This window comes from Podarcis pityusensis (genome assembly GCF_964106645.2).
Source record: "Podarcis pityusensis genome assembly, chromosome: 9".
Lineage (NCBI taxonomy): Eukaryota > Metazoa > Chordata > Lepidosauria > Squamata > Lacertidae > Podarcis > Podarcis pityusensis.
This window is the reverse complement of record NC_138034.1, coordinates 53,608,480-53,630,697: the sequence shown is the minus strand read 5'-3', so window position 1 is coordinate 53,630,697 and position 22,218 is coordinate 53,608,480. Positions and strand designations below refer to the sequence as shown.

General features: G+C 43.6%; 1 protein-coding gene across 1 annotated transcript in view; it reads right to left on the bottom strand.

Annotated features, from left to right (window-relative positions):
- COL25A1 (collagen type XXV alpha 1 chain) overlaps positions 1-22,218 on the bottom strand; it is a 315,978-nt gene that overhangs the window by 41,835 nt on the left and 251,925 nt on the right. Inside the window, exons 21-29 of the mRNA XM_081020440.1 lie at positions 21,324-21,386; positions 18,518-18,586; positions 17,009-17,053; positions 15,139-15,183; positions 14,211-14,288; positions 9,869-9,892; positions 7,409-7,453; positions 6,338-6,382; positions 5,443-5,523 (exon numbers count right to left, since the gene is read on the bottom strand). Of these exons, the coding sequence (XP_080876566.1) occupies positions 5,443-5,523; positions 6,338-6,382; positions 7,409-7,453; positions 9,869-9,892; positions 14,211-14,288; positions 15,139-15,183; positions 17,009-17,053; positions 18,518-18,586; positions 21,324-21,386 (495 nt within the window). The remainder of the gene's footprint in view (positions 1-5,442; positions 5,524-6,337; positions 6,383-7,408; positions 7,454-9,868; positions 9,893-14,210; positions 14,289-15,138; positions 15,184-17,008; positions 17,054-18,517; positions 18,587-21,323; positions 21,387-22,218) is intronic.

Genomic DNA, 22,218 nt, shown 5'->3' with positions numbered 1-22,218 from the left:
GTGATTTCATGCTCTTTATTCAGCTCATAGTGGTGAGGAGGAATGAATAAATGTCCCCTCACAGTATCTGCTTTATATACATTATTTACACAATGGGCTGCACATGATTGGCTAATTCTGGAATTCTACTGTAAGCCAATCAGGTTGTGGATTCACTTCTATCTGGAGCAGGATTGGGTGGTTCCTGCCAACCAATCATACTGCTGCATTGTTCTAGGACCAATCAGACTGCTGCATTCTGAATCCTATTGTTCTAGGACCAATCAGACTGCTGCCTTTTGGATCCTATTGTTCTAGGACCAATCAGACTGCTACAGTTTGGATCCTATTCAACTCAGTACATAACACCCCTCCCCTCTAAGTTCCAGTCCTGCCCGGGAGGTCGCATTCATAGTCCTCAAGGTATGCCGGCGGCCTACGTGTGCGTTGTGGCCTGGGGTGTTCCCTGGTCCGGGCTCCGGGTTCTGGCTCGTGTTCCAAGGATGCTGGCTGTGATGCGGCTGTTTGGTCTGGTGCAACCGGCTCGCTCAGTCGTGGTTCTGGTTCCAGTGTCCTTTCGGCCTCACGGGTCCTCTCTGTATTTACTGATTCTGCCTCTCCTGCTGGCCCCTCCTGCTCTATGGGCCTCACTGCCCCGCTGTTCCCTTGGGACTCCTCTGACCTGTCCTCCTCCTGGTTTTCTCCCGGGAATCGTCGCCGTATCTGGTCGTAGTGGCGGCGCCAGCATTGCCCCCCATCCGTTAGCACCTCGTACGACACGGGGCCAGTGACCCTGGTGATTGTGGCGGGTACCCATGCTGGGCCTGCCCCAAAATTCTTTGCGTACACTGGGTCCTGGGCCTCGAAGGTCCGGGGGTTCCTGCCTTCCCCCACCACTACCTCATCCTGAGCTCTATCGGGGTGAAGGCGGTCCAATCTGATTGCAAGGCGCCGACCCATTAGTAGTTCAGCGGGGCTCCGGCCAGTCGTTGAGCTGGGGGTGCTGTGCTGTGCTAGAAGGAATGTGGCAAGGCGGTACTCCCAGTCCCCTTGCGTCATGCGGCGAAGGGTGTCCTTGGTGGTCCGCACCATGCGTTCTGCTTGGCCATTGGTGGCAGGGTGGAACGGCGCCGAACGGATGTGGCGGATGGCGTTCTGCGCTGTGAAGGTTTGGAATTCTCCTGACGTAAATGCAGTCCCGTTGTCTGAGACGAGAGTGTCAGGGAGCCCGTGGGTTGCAAACAGCCTGCGTAGTACCCGGATGGCTGCGGACGTGGAAGTGGACGGTACCAGTGCGACTTCCAGCCATTTGGTGTAGGAGTCCACCACTATGAAGAATGTTTTCCCCTGAAAGGGGCCAGCGAAATCCACATGCAGGCGTGACCATGGTGCTCGGGCGGACTCCCAGGACTGGACTGGGGCCCTTGGGGGATCTGGGCGGGATTCTTGGCAGGCCTGGCAGTGTTTGACCCAGGCCTCTATCTCTCCATCGATCCCCGGCCACCACACATAACTCCTGGCAAGGGCCTTCATTCTTACTACCCCTGGATGTGTCTCGTGTAGGGCTGTGAGGACCCTTTTGCAGAGGGGCTGGGGAACAACGACTCTGCTTCCCCATAACAGGCACCCCTTGTGGGCCGACAGTTCATGTTTGCGGGTTGTGTAGCCGGCGAATTCTGGCCCGGGGCTGCTGCTGGGCCATCCCCTCCACACCCAGTCCAGGACCCGGGAGATGACCCTATCTTTCTTGGAATGGTGTGCAACTTCTTGTGCCTGAATGGGGCGGTCGGGAAGCAGCTCCAGGCTCATAACCTCTTGTGCAGGTGCTGGGTCAGGGCCTGTTTCCGGTAGTGGTAGCCTGCTGAGGGCGTCCGCATGGCCCATCGCCTTCCCAGGTCGGTGAATCAGTGCATACTGGTAGCTGGCAAGGAAAATTGACCACCTGAGGACGCGAGGAGACAGCACTTGGGGGGTCTGCTTTTCGGGGGCAAACAAGCCAAGCAACGGCTTGTGGTCAGTCACCACGGTGAAGGGCCGCCCGTACAAGAAATCATGGAATTTTTTTACTCCCTTTACGATTGCCAGACCCTCCTTGTCGATTTGCGAGTAGTTCCGCTCGGTTGTGTTGAGTGTCTGGGAAAAGTACGCCACCGGTACCTCTCTTCCATCCGGGAGTTGGTGCCCCAGGACAGCTCCAATGCCATAGGGTGAGGCGTCGCATGCTAGCACCACCGGCAGCCTCTCGTCGAAGTGTGCCAAGACCGAGTTTGAGACAAGCAAGTCCTTGACTGCCTGGAATGCGGCCTCCTGGCGCTGGCCCCACACCCAAGGGGCCCGCTTGTCCAGGAGTCTGTGTAGGGGCTCCGCTACCGCCGCCTTGTGGGGAAGGAAGGAATGGTAAAAGTTCAATAGTCCCAAGAAGGCCTGAAGTTCAGTCTTGCTCTTGGGCGCTGGGGCATCACAAATGGCCCGTACCTTGTCCCCTGTCGGGTGGACCCCTTCTGCGTCCACCATAAATCCCAGAAAGTCCACCTGAGGCACTCCTAGTAGACATTTTTCCCGCTTCACCTTGAGACCCGCCGTCTGGAAACGGTGCAGAACGGTGCGGAGGCGGTCCTCAAACTCCTCTGGTGTGGGGCCGGCAATCAACACATCATCGAAGAAGGGGGTGACGCCAGGAATCCCTTTAAGGAGAGAGTCCATTATATTCTGGAATATGCCTGGTGCCACGCTGACACCGAATTGCAGCCGCTTTACCCTGAACGCTCCTCTGTGCGTCACAATCGTCTGTGCCTCTGCTGTGGCCTCATCTACTGGCAGCTGTTGATATGCTTGGGCCAAGTCCAGCTTGCCAAAAATTTTCGACCCAGCCAGGGTGGCAAGGACATGGCTGACCACTGGCACTGGGTATGCGTGGGCCGTGAGGGCCTTGTTTATGGTACATTTGTAGTCTGCGCAGATGCGGACCGAACCATTAGGCTTGACGGGTGTGACGATTGGGGTTTCCCAGGGAGCATTAGGCACCGGCTCCAGCACTCCTTGCTCTACGAGTCGGTCCAATTCCTCGTCTATACGGGGTTTCAAGGCGAACGGGACCCGGCGGGCCTTGAGCCTGACCGGTCGTACTGCGGGGTCAAGCTGTAGCGCAATGGGGGGGCCCGTATACTGTCCCAATTTCCCATCGAAAACCCCTGGAAATTCCTTGCATATGGCGTCCACGTCCACTTGTAAGCTAGTGTGGTTCACCCCGGTGACAGCTAGCCCCAGTGGTCCAAACCATGCCAATCCCAGTAAGCTAATGTAGGGGCCCTTGACCACAAGCAAGTCCAGTTGCCGCGTCCGCCCTCGGTATTGCACCCTGAAGGTCCCCACCCCCATTGTGGGGACCTTACGTTTCTGGAAGTCCCGGAGGGTGAATGGGGCCGGCCTGAGTTTGGGACCCCCAGTGGGACACAGTTTCCTTAAGGTCCTTGCCGAGATTATGGATAGAGTTGAACCCGTGTCAAGCTCCATGCGGCATGGGGCCCCCTCTATCTGTACCTCTACATAAATTTTCTCTACGTTGGGGTGGGGCAACTGGTATACCTGGAAGTCTGTGAGCTCCGTCGAGTTGCCTTGGTGCGTTGGGCCCCGGGACCTGGGGCTCTTGGATTGGTCATCTGATGCCTGGTGTCGGGTGGGCCGAGCCCGACACACCCGGGCGATGTGTCCCGATTTTCTGCACTGCCTGCACTCTGCGTTGCGGAAACGGCAGGTCCTCCTCTCGTGACTCTCCCCGCAGCTTGCGCAGTTCCCTCCTTCTCGTCGAGGCAGCTGTGGTCTGTGCGCTGCTTGAGTGCGCTGCTGTACTCGGTGCACCTCCTCCCTGTCGGATCCTGAGTCGTCGGTGAGGTCTTCATGGTGGACCCTCGGTTGGGATGGCAGGCTCGGCCGTGCCTCTTGGGTCGACCTCTCGGCAGCTTCTGTTGCCAGGGCCTCCTCCAGAGCGACCTGGAACGTTAGGTCCTTCTTAGCGTAGAGGCGTCGTTGCAGCTTCTCATCCTTCAGGCCACCGACGAGGCGGTCACGAAGCATGTTCTCCAGCTCTGAGAAGTTGCAGAACCGGGCGGCTTGGCGGAGAGAGGTCACAAACCCAGTTATGGTTTCCCCAGGGGCTTGCCGCTTTGCGTAGAAGGCATTTCGACGAGCCACCACTGAGGGCTGCGGCGAAAAGTGCCCCTTCAGCTGTTCCATTATTGTTTTGTATGGAACAGTAGCGACGTCTTCAGGCGCAAGGAGAGCCCGGGCGATTTCAAACGTCTCCTCTCCGCAGACGCTGAAGAATATCGCCCTCTTCTTGGCGTCTTCTTCGTCGGTGACCCCTTTGGCTTCTAGGAGGAAGGTGAAACGGGAGGCGTACGCTTCCCAGTCTCCAGATGCTGGGTTGAATGGCGAGAAGCTGCTGTTGGCTGCCATTCTGAGTTCCTTGTGCCCCGGAGCTGAAGCCTGGATACACGGTGCGAGGCAGCGGTGCGGCAGTTGGCGGTGCTGCGGTGCTGTGTGTGGCAGTCAGCTCAGCGGGATCCCACCTTCGTCGCCAGTGAAATATACTCAGAGTCGCAAAGTGATTTCATGCTCTTTATTCAGCTCATAGTGGTGAGGAGGAATGAATAAATGTCCCCTCACAGTATCTGCTTTATATACATTATTTACACAATGGGCTGCACATGATTGGCTAATTCTGGAATTCTACTGTAAGCCAATCAGGTTGTGGATTCACTTCTATCTGGAGCAGGATTGGGTGGTTCCTGCCAACCAATCATACTGCTGCATTGTTCTAGGACCAATCAGACTGCTGCATTCTGAATCCTATTGTTCTAGGACCAATCAGACTGCTGCCTTTTGGATCCTATTGTTCTAGGACCAATCAGACTGCTACAGTTTGGATCCTATTCAACTCAGTACATAACAGGCATGCTGTGACATATACAACTTTTGGTCTATGGTTCATACATCCCATGCATTTTTTTATCATGAGTATTTTGTATCATGTTGTAGTGATACTAAGCTAACATTTCCTCACTGCCCTATTTGCCTGGAAATCACTTCAGAAAGCACCCAAATGGTTCCTTCTCTTTCTTTCTCTCTCCCTCTCCCTTCAAAGCCTTCCTTAAAGTTCTCTTTTCACATATGTCTTTGGTTGGATTTCTTTATCTTCATCCTGTGAAACTAAACTAAGCCAAATACATCACTTTGTACACATTTTCTCCTCTGCTTCCCCTGCCTCTGTTGATTTCCTGTTATCTCTCTTTCTGTCATTGTGTGCCTTATAAGCTCCTTGTTAGAGAGACCTTTCTCTATGTGTCGGTCTTTCTGCATGGTGCTAAAATGGCCCTCTTCATAATAATAATGTTTGACTTTTAAAGAGTAAGCAGACACTGAAGATGTAATTAAAAATGCAGGTACATTTTAAAGCAAACTTACTGGCAATCCTGGAAGTCCAATTCCTCCTTTTTCTCCTAGGAGTCCAGGGTCACCCATATCACCTTTTGAGCCTTTAGGCCCCTGCAATAGCACAGTCACATAAATGAGTTTTATTTTACAAGATCATCTAAAATCAACTTCAGAGCATGACTTACTGTGTATAAACAAACCACTCCCATTTTGCTCTGCCTTCTTCCCATTAGCTTCCGCTGGGAGGAAAAGAACCATAATCCCTGGCTTAGCATTATGTCCAAACCAGGGATCATAGTTGGTTTCACTCCCAACAAACTACAATCTGCAGCTAAGTTTTGTTCTTGGATGACTAATAGTGGTTTGTAAGAGGAAAACAAACCATGATCTCTGGTTTGGAAATAATGCTGAACCATATATTGTGGTTTTCTTCCTCCTCATTGTGAGTGAAAAGCAGCAGAACACCCCAGATTGATACCGTATATTCACAGTAAATATTGCAATACAGGACGCTGCTTCATGCTGAGTCAGACCACTCGTTCAAGTAGATTTGGACAGTGTTGTCTACAATGAGTGGAAGCAGTTCTCAGGGTTTCAGACCCAAGTCTCTCTTAGCACTGGAGATGCAAGGAATTAAAACTGGGACCTTTTATATGGAAAGCATTTCCCCCTCCCAGTGAGCTAATAACCATGGTTTACCATGATGTGGGAACTGGGCCAGTAAATCCAGAAGCATCTTCTGGGTTGTTTCTTGGTACTATATTCGCTTATTTTTGGCAGTATCTTTCATTCCATAACAAAAGAAAAGAAAAGGGGAAGAAAGAGTTGTGCAACAAAAATAATTATCTTATTTATTATCTATATCTCTTTTTTATACCTACTATTTTATCATTCATATGTTCAGTAGCAATAATTGTTCAAGTACCTGCTCTCCATCAGCACCTGGCAATCCTGGAGATCCGGGTTCACCCTGCAAAGTGAAAATCAATTTCACTAAGTTATTATTTCCTGGAATATACTGTAGTTCAATGCTTTGTTAATAAGACTTCTTGATTCTTAGGCTTACACACATACCCATCCCTCTTATGGAACAGCCACAAGGAAATAAGAAACAGCTGTTTTAAAATTATTTTACAAATAAAAATAAGCTGCAGTTAGTCTGAAAGTTGTCTTATCTCTTCTTCATGGCTGTGATGAAGAAGTGGAGGGGGCTCCTAGGATTGTGAGCCTCAAACATAGTGTTTGTCCACATTTGTCCGCATAGTGTTAAACCGTGGTATACTATTAGGTCCAAACTGGGTCAATATGAATTAACTATTCTGGTCCATAATAATCTCACATCTAGGTGGATGTGTGAATGTTTTGAAGACCACCCATTTCAGTTATACAGACGGCCTCCATAAGTTGTTGGAAGGGAGTTATAGCCTGAAAACATCCGAAGGGCACCATGTTGGCTACTCCTGTTCTCCTGGCCACCTTTTGAGCAACAGTATTCTTTAGATGAGAGTCAAAAAGAACATAGACTGGGTATGGTTACTCAGGGTAAATTAAGGTATCTTAATTTAAAATCACAAATTAAATTATTAATTAAATGAATTATTGTGATGCTGGCTAAAATTATTAATAAATATTAAGGAAGGAAAAATAAAATATAAAACATAATGCAGTAAAAAGTTTCTTAGGCTGAAATCCTACACACAGTTACTCAGTGGGGCTTCCTTAGACAAGCATAGGATTGTGCTATTAGTGATGATTATGCATTTAAGAGCACAGTATTTATTTTCTTACACTGACGTCCTGCCTTTATTCCATCATGGAACCCAAGATAGCATACATGCTGCTTCCAGAAGGTCACCAACCCAGACAATGATCACACCCTGACCCCCTTAACTTCTACAAAGTGGTAGCCTCATATGTGCCTTCAGACCATACTCTGCATAGAAATAAATTAAAGCTCAGGGGGTCTTCGTCAAATGAGTAACAGTTGGAGACTCACCTTTGACCCTTGCAATCCTTGGGGTCCAGGTGGACCTGGAGGACCCTGAAGGTAAACAACAGTTCATTTTTTAATCCAGCACCATCCAGATTTCTAAAGTATTTGTCTGTCAGGCACAGTTATACTAATCTTCGTTAGTAACAAACCAATGTGACAAAACAACAACACTGTATTAAGAAGCAGTTAACAACTATGACACTCAATGATCAACTACAGACAGCACAAACATATTGAAATTAAATTCAATTATTATTCTCTTAAACGGAAATTCTATTAGAATGCCCATTAGCATTCTAACTTCTAGGTAACAAAGTCTATAGCTTTCTGCAAACAAAACAAGCACATTTAACTTTGAAATAAGAGCAATTTTTTTTTACCATTGGGCAAATGGTGGCCATTTGAATTGCTGTGTAAGTAAGTTCTCTGCCAACAGCTAACCTGTGCCATGTGCAGCTATTGGCATTTAGGTAGTGAGTGGTGGAACAGGATAAAGGCCTAATTGTGTGGCTAGCAACTCCCTTCTTGTTGCATGAATTAAGATGACTTCACATAGTGCAAACCTTAGGTATGAGCCCACTCTAACACATAATTAAGTTTTCAGGGCCTCTGCTTGTTTCTTATTCAGCTAAATCATAAGAAAAATCCTGTGCTTGCCTCTCAGAAGGATTCTGTGCCAAAGAGGAAGGGTTGATATGATTAGATAAAGTTTTTCTTGACACTGGCATTATATATATATGCCATAGAGGATGAAGGAGCTTGATGGAAAACACTGCAGTGAAAAAGTGATGTACTGGAAGGCTTAAGCACTACCCACTGTCACCTCTCTACTGAAAATCACACATTCTTGTTTGTTCCATTAACAGAAGCCGACTTTGGAATTTCGCTACCTGCATTAATGTGTCTATTTCGACCTTGTTCATAGACAGTTTTACTGCCATGCTCATATACGTCCTTAACTACCGTATTTTCTTATTGTAAAATCTCACGTAGCAAGATTGGCAATATACACATGTAAATCACGGAAGCAGTATTTACGCTACAGGTGTGTGCAAATGCACAAGAAACAGTAAAAGACAAAAGTGCAAACACACACATCACTATGCCTTCCATGAATAGGTTCGTGTGGTTTTGAAATCACTTCTTGTGTGAGGTAGAAAGCACATAAGCAGAAGGGGGGAAGGCAAGTGAGGACTCAGGACAGAACATCTCAGCTCACAGATGAAACCATTCTTAACTAGAGATCCCCATCTCATTTTTGGAATTAGTTAAGTTTTTACAGAACCCTTTAACCTCCTTCAACACAATGCACCACATAATTTATGGTGACTGTAATACAGTTTCCTTTGTGTTTCGAGCACAGACTCACAGGTGAACTTAGTACTGGTAGTTGCTCGCTATGATATTAGAGAACTTTCCTAGCCCTATTTGAGGTCTACTGGAGATGCTGGGGGTTAGCCCTGATGCCTCCTGCATGCAAGCCATGCCCCGTTCTTCTGGACTGTGGAACTTCAGGTTATTGCAGCACAGATTTAACATGTGGCTATTACCACTCCAAGGGCTAAACTGCAGTGAGATGTTCCAGAAAGAATATCTATGGCTTTAAAAGCATCCGTACAGATGTCAGAACATGCTTCTCTGAACTGCTTGAGATAGTTAATTACCTTCCAAGAAACCTCATAGTCTTAACTATCTTTATTTCCTAGCAATACTGCATGGCAGAATTCTAGTCCAGCATGCATCCACTGGGGGTTAATGAAAGCAGAGGGCAGAGAAGGAGGAGGAGGAAGACCATGTTCACTGTATCAGATCTTGAGGTACAGACAAATTTTCAGCTTGCTCAACTGAAATTTCCTTTAACCATGTTTTTTACATCTGGAATTAATACACTTACTTTCTACCAACACTGAACAGGAAAAGGGACATTTTTTAATGTAAAGAAGTTGCATTTGAGATGACAACTCTGGTTGCAGCTCACAAATCACTTATTTTGGAGCACTGTCATTTAGATCCTAATGAATTCTACAGGATGAATTAAAGAATATTCTGGAGTAAGTGTGGTCTGTGTCTTCTAGCATATAACTTCTATGAAATACGGCTTTTTTAAAAAAACCCAATCCAAAACACAAAACTACTGGGAAATATCCTGCGCAAGCCTTGCCTTCAAATATTCCTACTAAAAGAAACAGAAGTGAAAATGCACAGCTGTAATAAAGATAAACTTGTTAGACTAGCAAACAAGAGTTTTAAATCATTTTCTTTACTGAAATGAATGGGATCATTGCTATTAATTTCAACTGCAGTCCTGGTTTTCAACACTGATAACACTTGATGTAGAAATATATGTAGTGATAAGTCAATATCTGATGAAACAGACACATTCTAAATCAGGCAAGTTATGAACATGCAACACCAAGGAAGAAAAGAGCTACAAAACACTATAAGTCATGCAATAGGAATTACCGTGACAGTTAGGGTGGTAATCCTCTGTTGGCAAAATGTATTAACAGAAGACAATGTTACCAGATGTTCAGTTTGAAATAAAATACTTTGCTTGTTTAGTAATGGATTTCACAGAATTTGGGCAGTTTGGGATAAGTGTTTGCCTGTCTCAGATAAATTAAAGAAAACTGTCTTTTTTATAAAAAAAACAACAACATTAAACACAATTGATATTAATTAGTATGATTGTTTTTTAAAAAATTAAACCTGTCCATAAGATTTTCATGCCCAAGGCACCTCCAGATTTTGAAAAGGATATATTTGCATTGCCAGTAAATGTCTGTGATCCACACATTAGAGAACATTGGCATCAAAGACGTTAATAAGCTTAAGAGTACTCAAATCTTAAATACTTTGTGGAATGTGCTGCATAGGTTTAATTACTGTTAGAAACAGACATTTCTTTAAACATGATATTCTTGTGTATTCTTCAAATTCCAATGAGTTTCCAGTATGGTCAGGACAGAAATAGACCTACTAATCTCAGAGATACAGCAGCAATTTAAGACTGTGATCCTTATCAGTAAAAGTAAAGGAGCCCTGGACAGTTAAGTCCAGTCAAAGGTGACTACCGGGTTGCGGCACTCATCTCGCTTCAGGCCGAGGGAGCCGGCGCTTGTCCACAGACAGTTTTCTGGGTCATGCGGCCAGCATGACTAAACTGCTTCTGGAGCAATGGGACACCATGACGAGTGCCAGAGCACATGGAAATGCAGTTTACCTTCCCACCGCAGCGGTACCTATTTATGTACTCGCGTTGGTATGCTTTCAAACTGCTAAGTCCAACTCAAACCCATAGGCACATTGTGAGAAGGTAAGTGGTACAATCCTCACACTTTTCCTGATAGTACCACATAGTCTTTTAGAAAAAGAACAGTGTCTCATCAAACTTTGAGAAGCTGTGCTGGTTACATACTATTGTTCATGAATTGCAGTAACACTACTAGAGTAAGAAAACACTATTTGCTAGGCTGATTGTTTATAAAAATTATCCTGCACACTTAGTGAATAACTCCATCACCTATTGTCTGTATCTAACAGAATATTACTTTGCTTACTTCCATAAAAGAGTGGTATCATCCTAACTAGGAATCTAGCATCTAGCATTGTAACGGCTCTCTGTAAGGTGGAACATTTTCAATTATTTCATATAAAGGAGTTACAAAGAATGAAGCACACTAATATTCAGCTCTGCTTAACGCCATGAAAAATGACTTGAGAAGCACCGTGCTTGTCTGTTTTGATTTATAGCCTGCATTGTTCCTTGAAAGCGCTGGCTTGATACCAATCTTTATAGGGCAGAATAAAGGAAACACAAGGATTATTAATAAATGTATAACTAAAGCAACCCCTTGCTTATCTCTGACCACTAAACTATGACTCAAATAAAAATCCTTCCATCATTTCCATAAGACAGTCCAAGTTGGATTTTGGCAATCTGCAAATGGAAGGAAAAGGGAATCCCATAGACGAAATATATCTCTACATGCCCCTGTTGTAGCAAACTTGGCATACAGATAATTGTTGGAAATGGTCTGATTCATTTGGGACCTACAGTGTTTAGAGCTTTGAATTCATTTTCTCATCCGAATGAATGTATTAGTTTTAAATACTCCTTTTCTGGTAAATTAATGGTTTCTAATACACTGGTTTTGTCATTATTGTATACCTAGCATTAATACCTAATATCACTTTATGGCAATATTTACCTCACACACTTTATAAAATGTAGGATTTAAGGACCAAACCTCTCTTTACAACTGTTGATCCTGATCTGCAGAAATGAGTCAGAGGTGGACATCTACAGTGGCCTGGCCTTTGACATCCAATATATATGCTTCTTATGTTTGTAAGTTGTTTTAACCATTTGTAATATCGTTGCAACCCACCAAGGGATCTTACAGAAAAGGGCATGTATGAACTCAAGCAAGCAAGCAAGCAAACAAACAGTTTACTATTAGGGAAAATAACAGCTGCACAGGTCATGTATGAAAAAATATTTAGCTTGAAATACAGTTTGTAAAGCAGTTTGCTGGAGTACTGTTGCTGAAGGACTTAATACTTGGCAAAACTAGACGAGGTGAGTCCAAATTTCCTAGAAGCCATTATTTTCCCTGGAAAAATAGCCTGAGATTTTTCTTTCTCAGCCCCACTCTCTTAGAGAAAGATCACTTTAAATATTTTTTCCCCTCTGAAAATTCTCAACTTTTTTGGGTGTGTGTAGCTTACATTCTCCCAACTACCCTAATGCTCTGGAATGGTGTGGAAGGTTAGAGTGGTGGATGGCTGCCAACATAGTTAATGCTGCTACCACTTGCAAAAGTAAAAGAAACACCATAGAAAAAATAGAAAAATTAATAATTTCTTCTCCAGCTAAACTAAGAAATTTGTAAAATGGCCTCTAATTTATCTTCCCATAGAAATAGTGGAGAACTATGAGAGATCATTTGTGCAAAGCGCTAAAGGTTACTAATGCTGTCATTCAATACCTATTTAGCTGACCATAAGACCCTTAACAGAACTGGCCTCTGGGTAGGCATGTGTAGTGGTTAAGAGCAGTAGTCTCGTAATCTGGGGAACCAGGTTCACGTCTCCGCTCCTCCACATGCAGCTGCTGGGTGACCTTGGGCCAGTCACACTTCTTCTTCTGCAATGCGAGAGCCCTACTGTTCACATAACCCCCTGGGTAAAATAATCTCACTGGATTGGGGCTCACTGTAGTCTTTGATCTTTCTGAAGGAAGAAGAAGTGAACTTTGGGATTGGCCACTTGTAGGTGAAATAGTCTTATTTGGTTTTGAATTCTTACAGTGTTCTGTGCTGCTTGAATGAAAATGACTTATTCTCTAATGACCCGTGTAATGAAGTTGAAGGAATGACTCAGAGGAACTGCAAGCCAGCCAGCAAAATTCTGTCTTATTTTTTGGTTTATTTCCCTGGTCTTAAGCACACATCCAGGAGGACAGCCTTCTTGTTGTGAGGAACAAAGCCAATTCCTACTTGAAATAGCATTCCAAGTCCTGAGGGGAGCTAAATAACAGCCAAATTCTGAATTTTCCGTAAGTTCAGTGTGCATTGACGAATCTCGGAAGAGAGGAAAAGATCACTGCTAATTCTTAGGGTACAGCTGACATATAACAATACTGCTGTTTGTCTTCACTTGGAGATTCAAAGACTGAGCATCTTTTACAAGTCCTTTTAGATCTACTTACATCGGATGGCTTTTAGACCTATTCAATTCTCCTCATGTGGTTATAGAAATTTCAATCATGGCAGTGTAACCCAGGTATTTCAACAGGCTGAGTTGAAATCACCCAAACCTTCTCTGAAATTATTATCATACATTTGTGTTTCATATGCCAATGACACAATTTCTCCCTGTGAGTGAATGCACATGGCAGCATAGTGCATCTATCTGCAAGAAAATTCACCTAAATGCCCGAGCCTGTAATTGTTCGCCTGACCTAAAGTATTCCTAACCAGACCTTTGCTTTTATGAATTGTGGAGTACAACAAAGGCAGGCAAAAGGTTATGAAGGCTATTACTATTACTAATTTGGGTTGTAGATGGATTTGACATATAAATGGAAACAGCAGCAAGTGGTATGGTGGAGCTGCACTAGTCATCTGACCTCAGTCCTGCTGAGTCACTGCAGTGTATCAGGATGGATGGAGCAAGAGGTGCAGCGATTGTGAGGTTGGTGGATTGCAAATGCACTGGTGGTGCCAATCGGGTGCTTCTGCTTGTTTTTTGAAGCCAGAAGCCAGTAGCGGACAGTGTGCTAGCAGTATTCACCTGACCTTCTGACAGCTGAGTCCATGCTGCTTATCAGGAAGGAGGGGGTGGGAAGGTCAGTGTTACATAAATTCTCCAGTAGAAGCACCAGATTGGCTCAACTGATGCATTTGCACCCTGTCAACCTCACTACAAACTCATCCCTCCCCTTCTGGTAAGCAGCAGCGACTCAGTTGTCAGAAAGTCAGGTGAGTGTCCATTTCACTATACTGCCAGTAACAGAATATTCTAGAGTATCATTAAAATAAACACAGAGAGCTGCCTTGGTCAGACTATCAATCCATTTATCTTACCATTGTGTACTTACTGAGTTATTTACCAGCCTTGCTGAGATATTTCACAGGGACTGGCAATGGATAGATGGATGGATGGATGGATGCAAAGCACATACTCAACTCCTAAACTATGGCAACATATGAATACCATGATTACACTTTCTATTCCAACTCAAAGGGCATGGAAGGAAAAATATAATTATGCCTACTGTGCATGACGTCTGGTGACATACCTGCAAAGCTTCGTGGATATTGCCATTGTAATCAATTATCTCTGTTGCCCCTTGATCACCTTTTTGTCCAGGAGGGCCCTGTAAAACATTCACCCCAAAATGTTATTTGGATCAAGAGCACAGCATACAAATCACTCACTATTCTCATCAATTTGAGGAAGGCAACATAAAATTTTGCCTGAGCTGCTGATTACAGCACAGTTCCATTCAGGGTATCATTTTGCTTTATTACAGAAATGGCATGTTAGCTGCCTGGAAGATTTATACCAGAATATGATGGATTGATGCATATTTCCTGCTTCATTTTCAAATGCTGCACCAAGCTCACTCTCTTCAGATAGTTTATTGGTATCACACAGTCTGTGCTACCCAAGGTGTACAAATGCACATAAAATCTTGATGGACGTGCTTAAGAGTTGATTGGCCTTGATAATGCTAATGATAACTTTAGAACAGACAAGATTAATCATCTATTCAATGCCATCAGTGACAATGTGTTCTTTTAGTCTGATCATACCAATGTGTTAAATGGAAAACTGACTAATATTATAACAACTGGAATGTGCAGTCTCAGAAAAACACATCACAACCCAGCATGCATCAGAGATATAATGCAAATCAAAGCTAAAATGTTGCAGATCAAGGCTATAATATTTATTCACAGATAATACCTGTTTTGCTTCTCTAAGGAGTCAACCTTTTAGTGTGGATGAATACTTTTAGATCTCTTTGCCTATTAACATCAAACAGGTACTCTTGCTATACTGTTTTAGATGCCTGCGGAAAACAATTTTTTTATTTCTGCAAGCCTACCCAGACATATACTTTAGTTGTTTTAAAATGTTGCTGATTTCATCTGGGTGGCTTGAGGAAATGAGCTGCAACGTATATCATGCTGCATGGAATGGCTCAAATGGTAGTCACTTACCCTTGGACCCATTGCCCCCAAATCACCTTTGTCTCCAGAATCACCCTAATGAAAAGCAAAATAAGTATTTCAAGTTTCACGTGGGGAAGGACGCGATAAACTCACCAACTCACTATGAGTAGCTCTGTCCCACGACACACTTCTCTCTGAGTCTTCACTGGAACCTGCTACTCCCTCTGAAGATCCAAAGCCAACTGCGCACTCAGCGCAGGCTCTGCCCCAAATTTAAGCCCCAGGTGTGGACCGGAGTGAAGCCTGCTCACCTGTGGTCTGTCCACCTGGCCCCACCCCCAATGGCACCATGGATTGGTGAGTTTGAACAGCAACAGATGTGTTTTGCTAAGCTGCGGTCCATATGTAAGTAGTTCACTGCACATAAACAGAAGGGCTGTTTCTTTGTGATCAGCCTAGATTCAGTATGAGACTTGATTAGGATGGCAACAGAGTACCCATTTGCTCATAGTAACAATAATCTAGCGGAAAGTCAGAGAAGACTCTAGAACAGCGGTTCTCAACCTGTGGGTCCCCAGATGTTGTTGGACTACAACTCCCATCTTCCCTGAGCTCTGGCCTTGCTAGCTGGGGTTATGGGAGTTGTAGTCCAACAACATCTGGGAACCCACAGGTTGAGAACGGTTGCTCTAGAAAGACATTAGTACACAGCTCTGAGCTATTTGTGACAGTACAGCTCGGCTTGTGACTGAACCAAGATGTTTTCAGTGTTAATGTGGTTTTAAATAAGAAACAACAACAATAACACTTTAGCAGCCTTTGCACAGTGAAACTTCTACGAGGCGACCTTAGCAGCCTGTCTTCTTGCAGAGGGTCATGTTGGGAACAGTTCCTCATTGTGCAACATTTGGCTAAATCCCCCCATCATTGGTGATCTCTTGAATACAGGGAAACAGTGTGCAGATGTGTCTGAGCAAGCTTGGCAACATCTATCCAGCTAAGGGTGCTGTGTTGAGGGAGATACAGTAGTGTTGAGTCTGATCTAGATGGAGCTGTACTCACTGTATAGGATCTGGTTCACAGTTTAGTGGTGCTCCTGGATATAGCTTTGTCATTACAGCCCCAAACAGCATCTAGAGTGCCCTTCATCCATTTAGGCTAGTATACCAGTTGTGGCCTCTCCTGCACAGTCTGGCCTTTGCTAAATATGCTTTGCTAAAACTTTGGATTTACTTCTTCAATGTTACCCACAGGACTACCTTTGAAACAGTTGTATTCTGCATTCTGGATCAAAGCAATTTACATAAAAGAACAAAATGAAAGAAAACACTACCGAGTAACAAAAACAGAAAAAGAAAAAACTTATACAGTGGATGCTCAGGTTGCGAACATGATCCGTGCAGGATGCACGTTCGCAACCTGCAGCATTCGCAACCCACAGCGGCATGTCTGTGCATGCACGGGTTGCAATTCGGTGCTTCTGCGCATGTGCGACCGCCAAAACCCAGAAGTAACCCATTCTGGTACTTCCTGGTTTCGGCAGTCCATAACCCCAAAAAAACACAACCTGAAGCGTCTGTAACCCGAGGTATGACTGTAATCAAAAGCAGCATAGTTAATACTCTTCAATCATGAGTCAAAAACTATCAAGAGCCACACAGAATAAGAAAGTTTTCACTCCCTGCCTAAAGACCATCAGGGACGAGACTAGTCTTTGAGGGGAAATTCCACAACCAGGTTGCTGGCACAGAAAAAGGCCTTCTGCTATTTTGCCGTCACTTCGTTTTAATGTAATCTTCCCTGCAAACTGTTTGCTTGAAGGGCAGTCTATACACATATAAAATGAACTAAACAACAGACCACAAAACCTCACCACATCACATTGAATCAGTAAAACCAAAATTTGCTTACTACTGACCTTCGACCCCTTTGGGCCTCTAGCTCCAGATTCGCCTGACCTTCCCTGGATGATGGAATACATACAAGATGGACAGGAGAAATGAGGACAGAAAAAGGAAAGTGAGAAGAAAAGGAATTAGTATCAGCTACCTGTAAAGTTAGTGCAGGGATGGGGAAGCTGTAGCCCTCCAGATGTTGTTGGACTAGCAAGCATGGTCAATGGGCAGAGATCATTGGAGCTCCGGCTTAGCAACATCAGGGGGCTACAGGTTCCCCATTACTGGTGTGGTAGAAACACTTCATTTTACAATAATGACAACTAAGCTTCTAAATAACAGATATTAATGCAGGTATATGAATGATGAATGATTTAGTATTAATGAATCCAGGCTACATGATAATTCTTACTACAGCAGCTTGCTAAATTCTCTCAACATGTCGTTCCCCCCAGACATCAACTTGTCAGATAAAGTAACCATCGCAAATCAAGAAACCAATTTGGATGGGTCCATTTACTCAGAATAACTGAGGAAATAAAACTGTATGCCTTCGTTGTAGAGGGTTGTCTCCAAAAATGTTCTACTCTGAGCAACCCCACTGAAATTAATAGACCTACGTTGGTTATGTCTGGCCTTTGACAGTAAAGGCCCACCTCTTTTGCTGAATTTATACTGCTCTGCCCCCCAAAAATGGTTTTATTTGTTTCATAATTGCAATGGTTTTATTCATTTTTATAATTGTATATTCAATTGTTGTAACTCAGTTTAGGACTTTATGGTGAAGGGCGGCCAAAATATTTTACCAATAATTTGCCCATTAATTTCAGTGGAGTAGAATGGATCTACTCTGAGTATGACTAATATTGAATACTACCCATAGGCCTGTAATTCTTATCTTAATATTTTGGGTAGCTCTCAGACCTTTTGAATAAATTACATTGATGCAAGCAATAAGCATAAAGAATTCCTAAATCCTATTGTAGCAGTAAATTAATGAGATAATGGAATGTACGTAGAAGTACTCCTTCCTGACTCAAAGTTAGAAACCAGGTTAAGGTTGCACTCATATACAAACTTACCTGGCAGTAACTTGATAAGACTTCTCAGCAGACATAGGACTGCACTGTCATTATTTATTTTATTTTATTTTATTTTATTTTATTTTATTTTATTTTATTTTATTAGCTGGACTTGAAACATTGCAATGGTGAGCACCTTAGGATGTTAATTCTGCATAGACATACTTGAAAGTCCTAAATTTCAATATTGCAATTATGAAGAAGAAATTTTGTGCATAGCTACAGGTTTGGCTTTTAACATTTGATCCCTCAGTTTACATAAATAATTTCTGGCTGGGCTGTGCCCCAAAGTGACCAGCATAAATTCAAATGACTTTTGTAGTGCACTATAAATCACACTGAAATTTATTTTTATCACTAGCAGAGCTTTTATTTTTTTTAAGAACACACACACAAAAACACAAAGCTCCAAAATGCACACTTTAATTGTCAAAGTTAAACCAAACTGACCTTTGGCCCTGGAGCTCCAGGCTCACCTCGTTCACCTTTCCCAGGGGGCCCTGCTTCTCCCCTTTCACCCTGTCAAAAATTACCAGAGAAAGCAAGATGAGAGGAAAATATTATAGAATACAGGCAACAGCAGGCATGGTAACTAGCCATTTTAGAAACATTAAAGAGCATAATATCCTGAACATATTTCAAATGGAGAGCTGATAAGCACAATACAGTGACAAACTTTTCTTTTGGAAAATAAATTATGTTCCAGAAGTGGATGCTTACTGCTACTTCATCTGAATTGTCAATGTTAAACTACCGTGAAAGTTTCAAATGCTATGGATTAAATATGAATATGAAGCACAGGGGGAGGGAGAAGCGAGAGAGATAAAGCAAACCATTTTTAAAGTGCTTTCATTTTATTAGTTCCAGTGTTTTAAACAATCACCAGAGTCTTAGATGCTTTCAGTTCTTCATCCTGTTTTCAAAGTGAGCAACTGGGCAGCTAATCAGAGGGCGATATTGACCCACCCACTGCAAATTTAGTGTAATAGTTCAACTGAGAAGCGAATGCATCAAATGTGGATAGAGATTTGATTTTCCAAAGAGCATTTGTGGCCTCTAAAGCAGGGGAAGGGAACCTGTGGCCTCGCAGACATTGTTTGTAACTCTCATCAGCACCAGACAGCATGGCGAACTGCAAGAGATTATGTGAGTTGGACATCTGGCCAGAAGGCCATGGGCTCCCCATTCCTTCATTAAGTGAATCTGAAAGTTTAGAAGTCTCTAACACTCTGATTAAGGAGAAAACTGAAAGGCAGTTCAGGTTGTACAATTAAGAACATGCTCAGAGCAAACAGAGTGGTCCATATTATTTGTTATTATACAGCACCAAGATAGTGAATGATGGTTTACAGAGTACAAATGTGAATGATGGTTTACGAGAGCCAGTGTGGTTTACGAGAGCCAGTGTGGTGTAGTGGTTAAAATATATAAAAGGATGTCACATAGAGGAGGGAGAAAGGTTGTTTTCTGCTGCTCCAGAGAAGCGGACACGGAGCAATGGATCCAAACTACAAGAAAGAAGATTCCACCTAAACATTAGGAAGAACTTCCTGACAGTAAGAGCTGTTCGACAGTGGAATTTGCTGCCAAGGAGTGTGGTGGAGTCTCCTTCTTTGGAGGTCTTTAAGCAGAGGCTTGACAACCATATGTCAGGAGTGCTCTGATGGTGTTTCCTGCTTGGCAGGGGGTTGGACTCGATGGCCCTTGTGGTCTCTTCCAGCTCTATGATTCTATGATTCTATGATTCTATGATTCTATGAGGTGGACTCGTAATCTGGGGAACTGGGTTTGCTTCCCCGCTCCTCCACATGCAGCTGCTGGGTGACCTTAGGCCAGTCACATTTCTCTGAAGTCTCTCAGCCCCACTCACCTCACAGAGTGTTTGTTGTGGGGGAGGAAGGGAAAGGAGAATGTTAGCCACTTTGAGATTCCTTCGGGTAGTGATAAAGTGGGATATCAAATCCAAACTCTTGTCTGATTGGTCCTAGAACAATAGGATCCAAAATGCAGCAGTCTGATTGGTCCTAGAACAATAGGATTCAGAATGCAGCAGTCTGATTGGTCCTAGAACAATAGGATTCAGAATGCAGCAGTCTGATTGGTCCTAGAACAATGCAGCAGTATGATTGGTTGGCAGGAGCCACCCAATCATGCTCCAGATAGAAGTGAATCCACAACCTGATTGGCTTACAGTAGAATTCCGGAATTAGCCAATCATGTGCAGCCCATTGTGTAAATAATGTTTATAAAGCAGATACTTTGAGGGGACTTTCATTCATTCCTCCTCACCACTATGAGCTGAATAAAGAGCATGAAATCACTTTGTGACTCTGAGTATATTTCAACAGCTCTACTCAAAGTGCATTATCAAGGGACCATACCTAACACTGCTGCCCCACAGTCTCCCTGCCCAAGCTGGCAGATATGGTCTTGCTAAAAACCCAGACAGTAGTCCAAAGGGATTTCAATCACATGTCCTGATAGCTTTGACTGGGCCAACTGGGCTATTCCTGTGCAGAAACGCCTATAGCTAGTGAACCAGCTGTAGCTAGTAAAAGGTACTCCTTGCAGCTGAGGTCACTTATGCCTCCAGTGGCAAGCTGGACCCCTGCAAAGGTTTGCTGGAATAGATATTGCACAGCAGACTAAGGGATTGGGGGGGGGGGGGTAGAAGGAGAAAAGTAAATTCAGGGCGGATCCACAGCATCTATTTAAATCACAGCCAACAAACATTTAAAGCAGGTAATTTCCCCCAAAGCTTCATTGGAACGGTAGTTTGATAAAGGTACTAGAAATCATAGGTCTGTGAAAGAGAAACTAGCATGCTTTGGGGAAAGTCATGTGTGTTGAAGGCACTTTAAATGTTTGGTGCAGATCTCCCCTCAATCATTAGTCCTTATTTACCAAGTTCCTAGAACGAGCAGCTGGAATAGAAAATGTTCAAGGGGAGGTGGAGCCAAAAGCTTCTGGTTTCTCAGCTGAGCTCTACTTGCTTTCTCATCCTCCTTCTGCAATGGCTGCTTCTAGTGACACTTGAGGGAGAGAGAAAACAGAAGAAGCTGGCTTCTCAACAGAGCCACCAGTGGACCTGATTCTATTCTCTCTTTCAGTTCCAGCAAAATGTACATATCACTTCAGTTTGGCTTTAACGGTTGGTTGGGTGAATGTGCTTTGGTCTAGGATAAGGATTAGGTTTTGAACTAATATGATATGAAGTAAGCTACATATATTAAGGGGAGGGAGATGTGAAACATACCTTTGTTCCTGGCAATCCTGGCAATCCAGGTTCTCCCTGCGGTCCTATGAAACCCGGCTCACCCTTTGAAAAATGAGCACATTAGATCTCTGTTAATTTAACTGTGAATAATTACAGTAAAAATAAGTTTACCTCTAATGGTAATTTCCTAGTCGCCCATGGTTTTCTAACTGCAAATCCAACAGCTATAGACAGATACAATTAATCAAGTTTGATTTCCACCAGCACAGAGCTCTTCAAGAAAAGCTTCATTGAGTTTAAGAAAAGCAAATGAACTGGAAGCTCTTACATCTTGTTTTTCATGGAATTAATGCATGTTAGGCTTCCTAGATTACATTACAGTTTATGTAAAAAAAAAAAAAAAAAAAGTCTACCAAGACAAGGCTAATAACATGACGGATTCAGTGGGAAAAGGGAACTAATTAGCTGTAGTTACATTTCATTCACAACTTACAAAATATTAAACATTTGCAATTTTGGTTACAAAACAAATTTTCATTCCAGGATTAAAAAGAAGAACAATTGTGTTTGACATTATTATGCAGATGTTATATCAGAATCCGGGACAAACACAACCCCTTCTCTTTACACAGTTTTGGCAATAGATTTACAAACTAACTTAAGAGGAAGAAACTGAATGAAAAGAGCAACATGCAAATAAAAATGAGGTTCTTTTCATTTGTTCTAGAAAACTAATGTGATAAACTTTCTAGTGCTTCTATCCTGCCCTTCTATAGAAATAATCAAGGCAGTTTACAAACAACAGCAGAACTGTAGCAAGGATTTTGTCTGCTGTAGGTGAGATTCATGCTAAATGCTAAAAAAGCATTACTTGTGCAGTCAGCCACCAGTGCAGAAAGTAAAATGAAGTCTAACAATGCAGCCCTATACATTT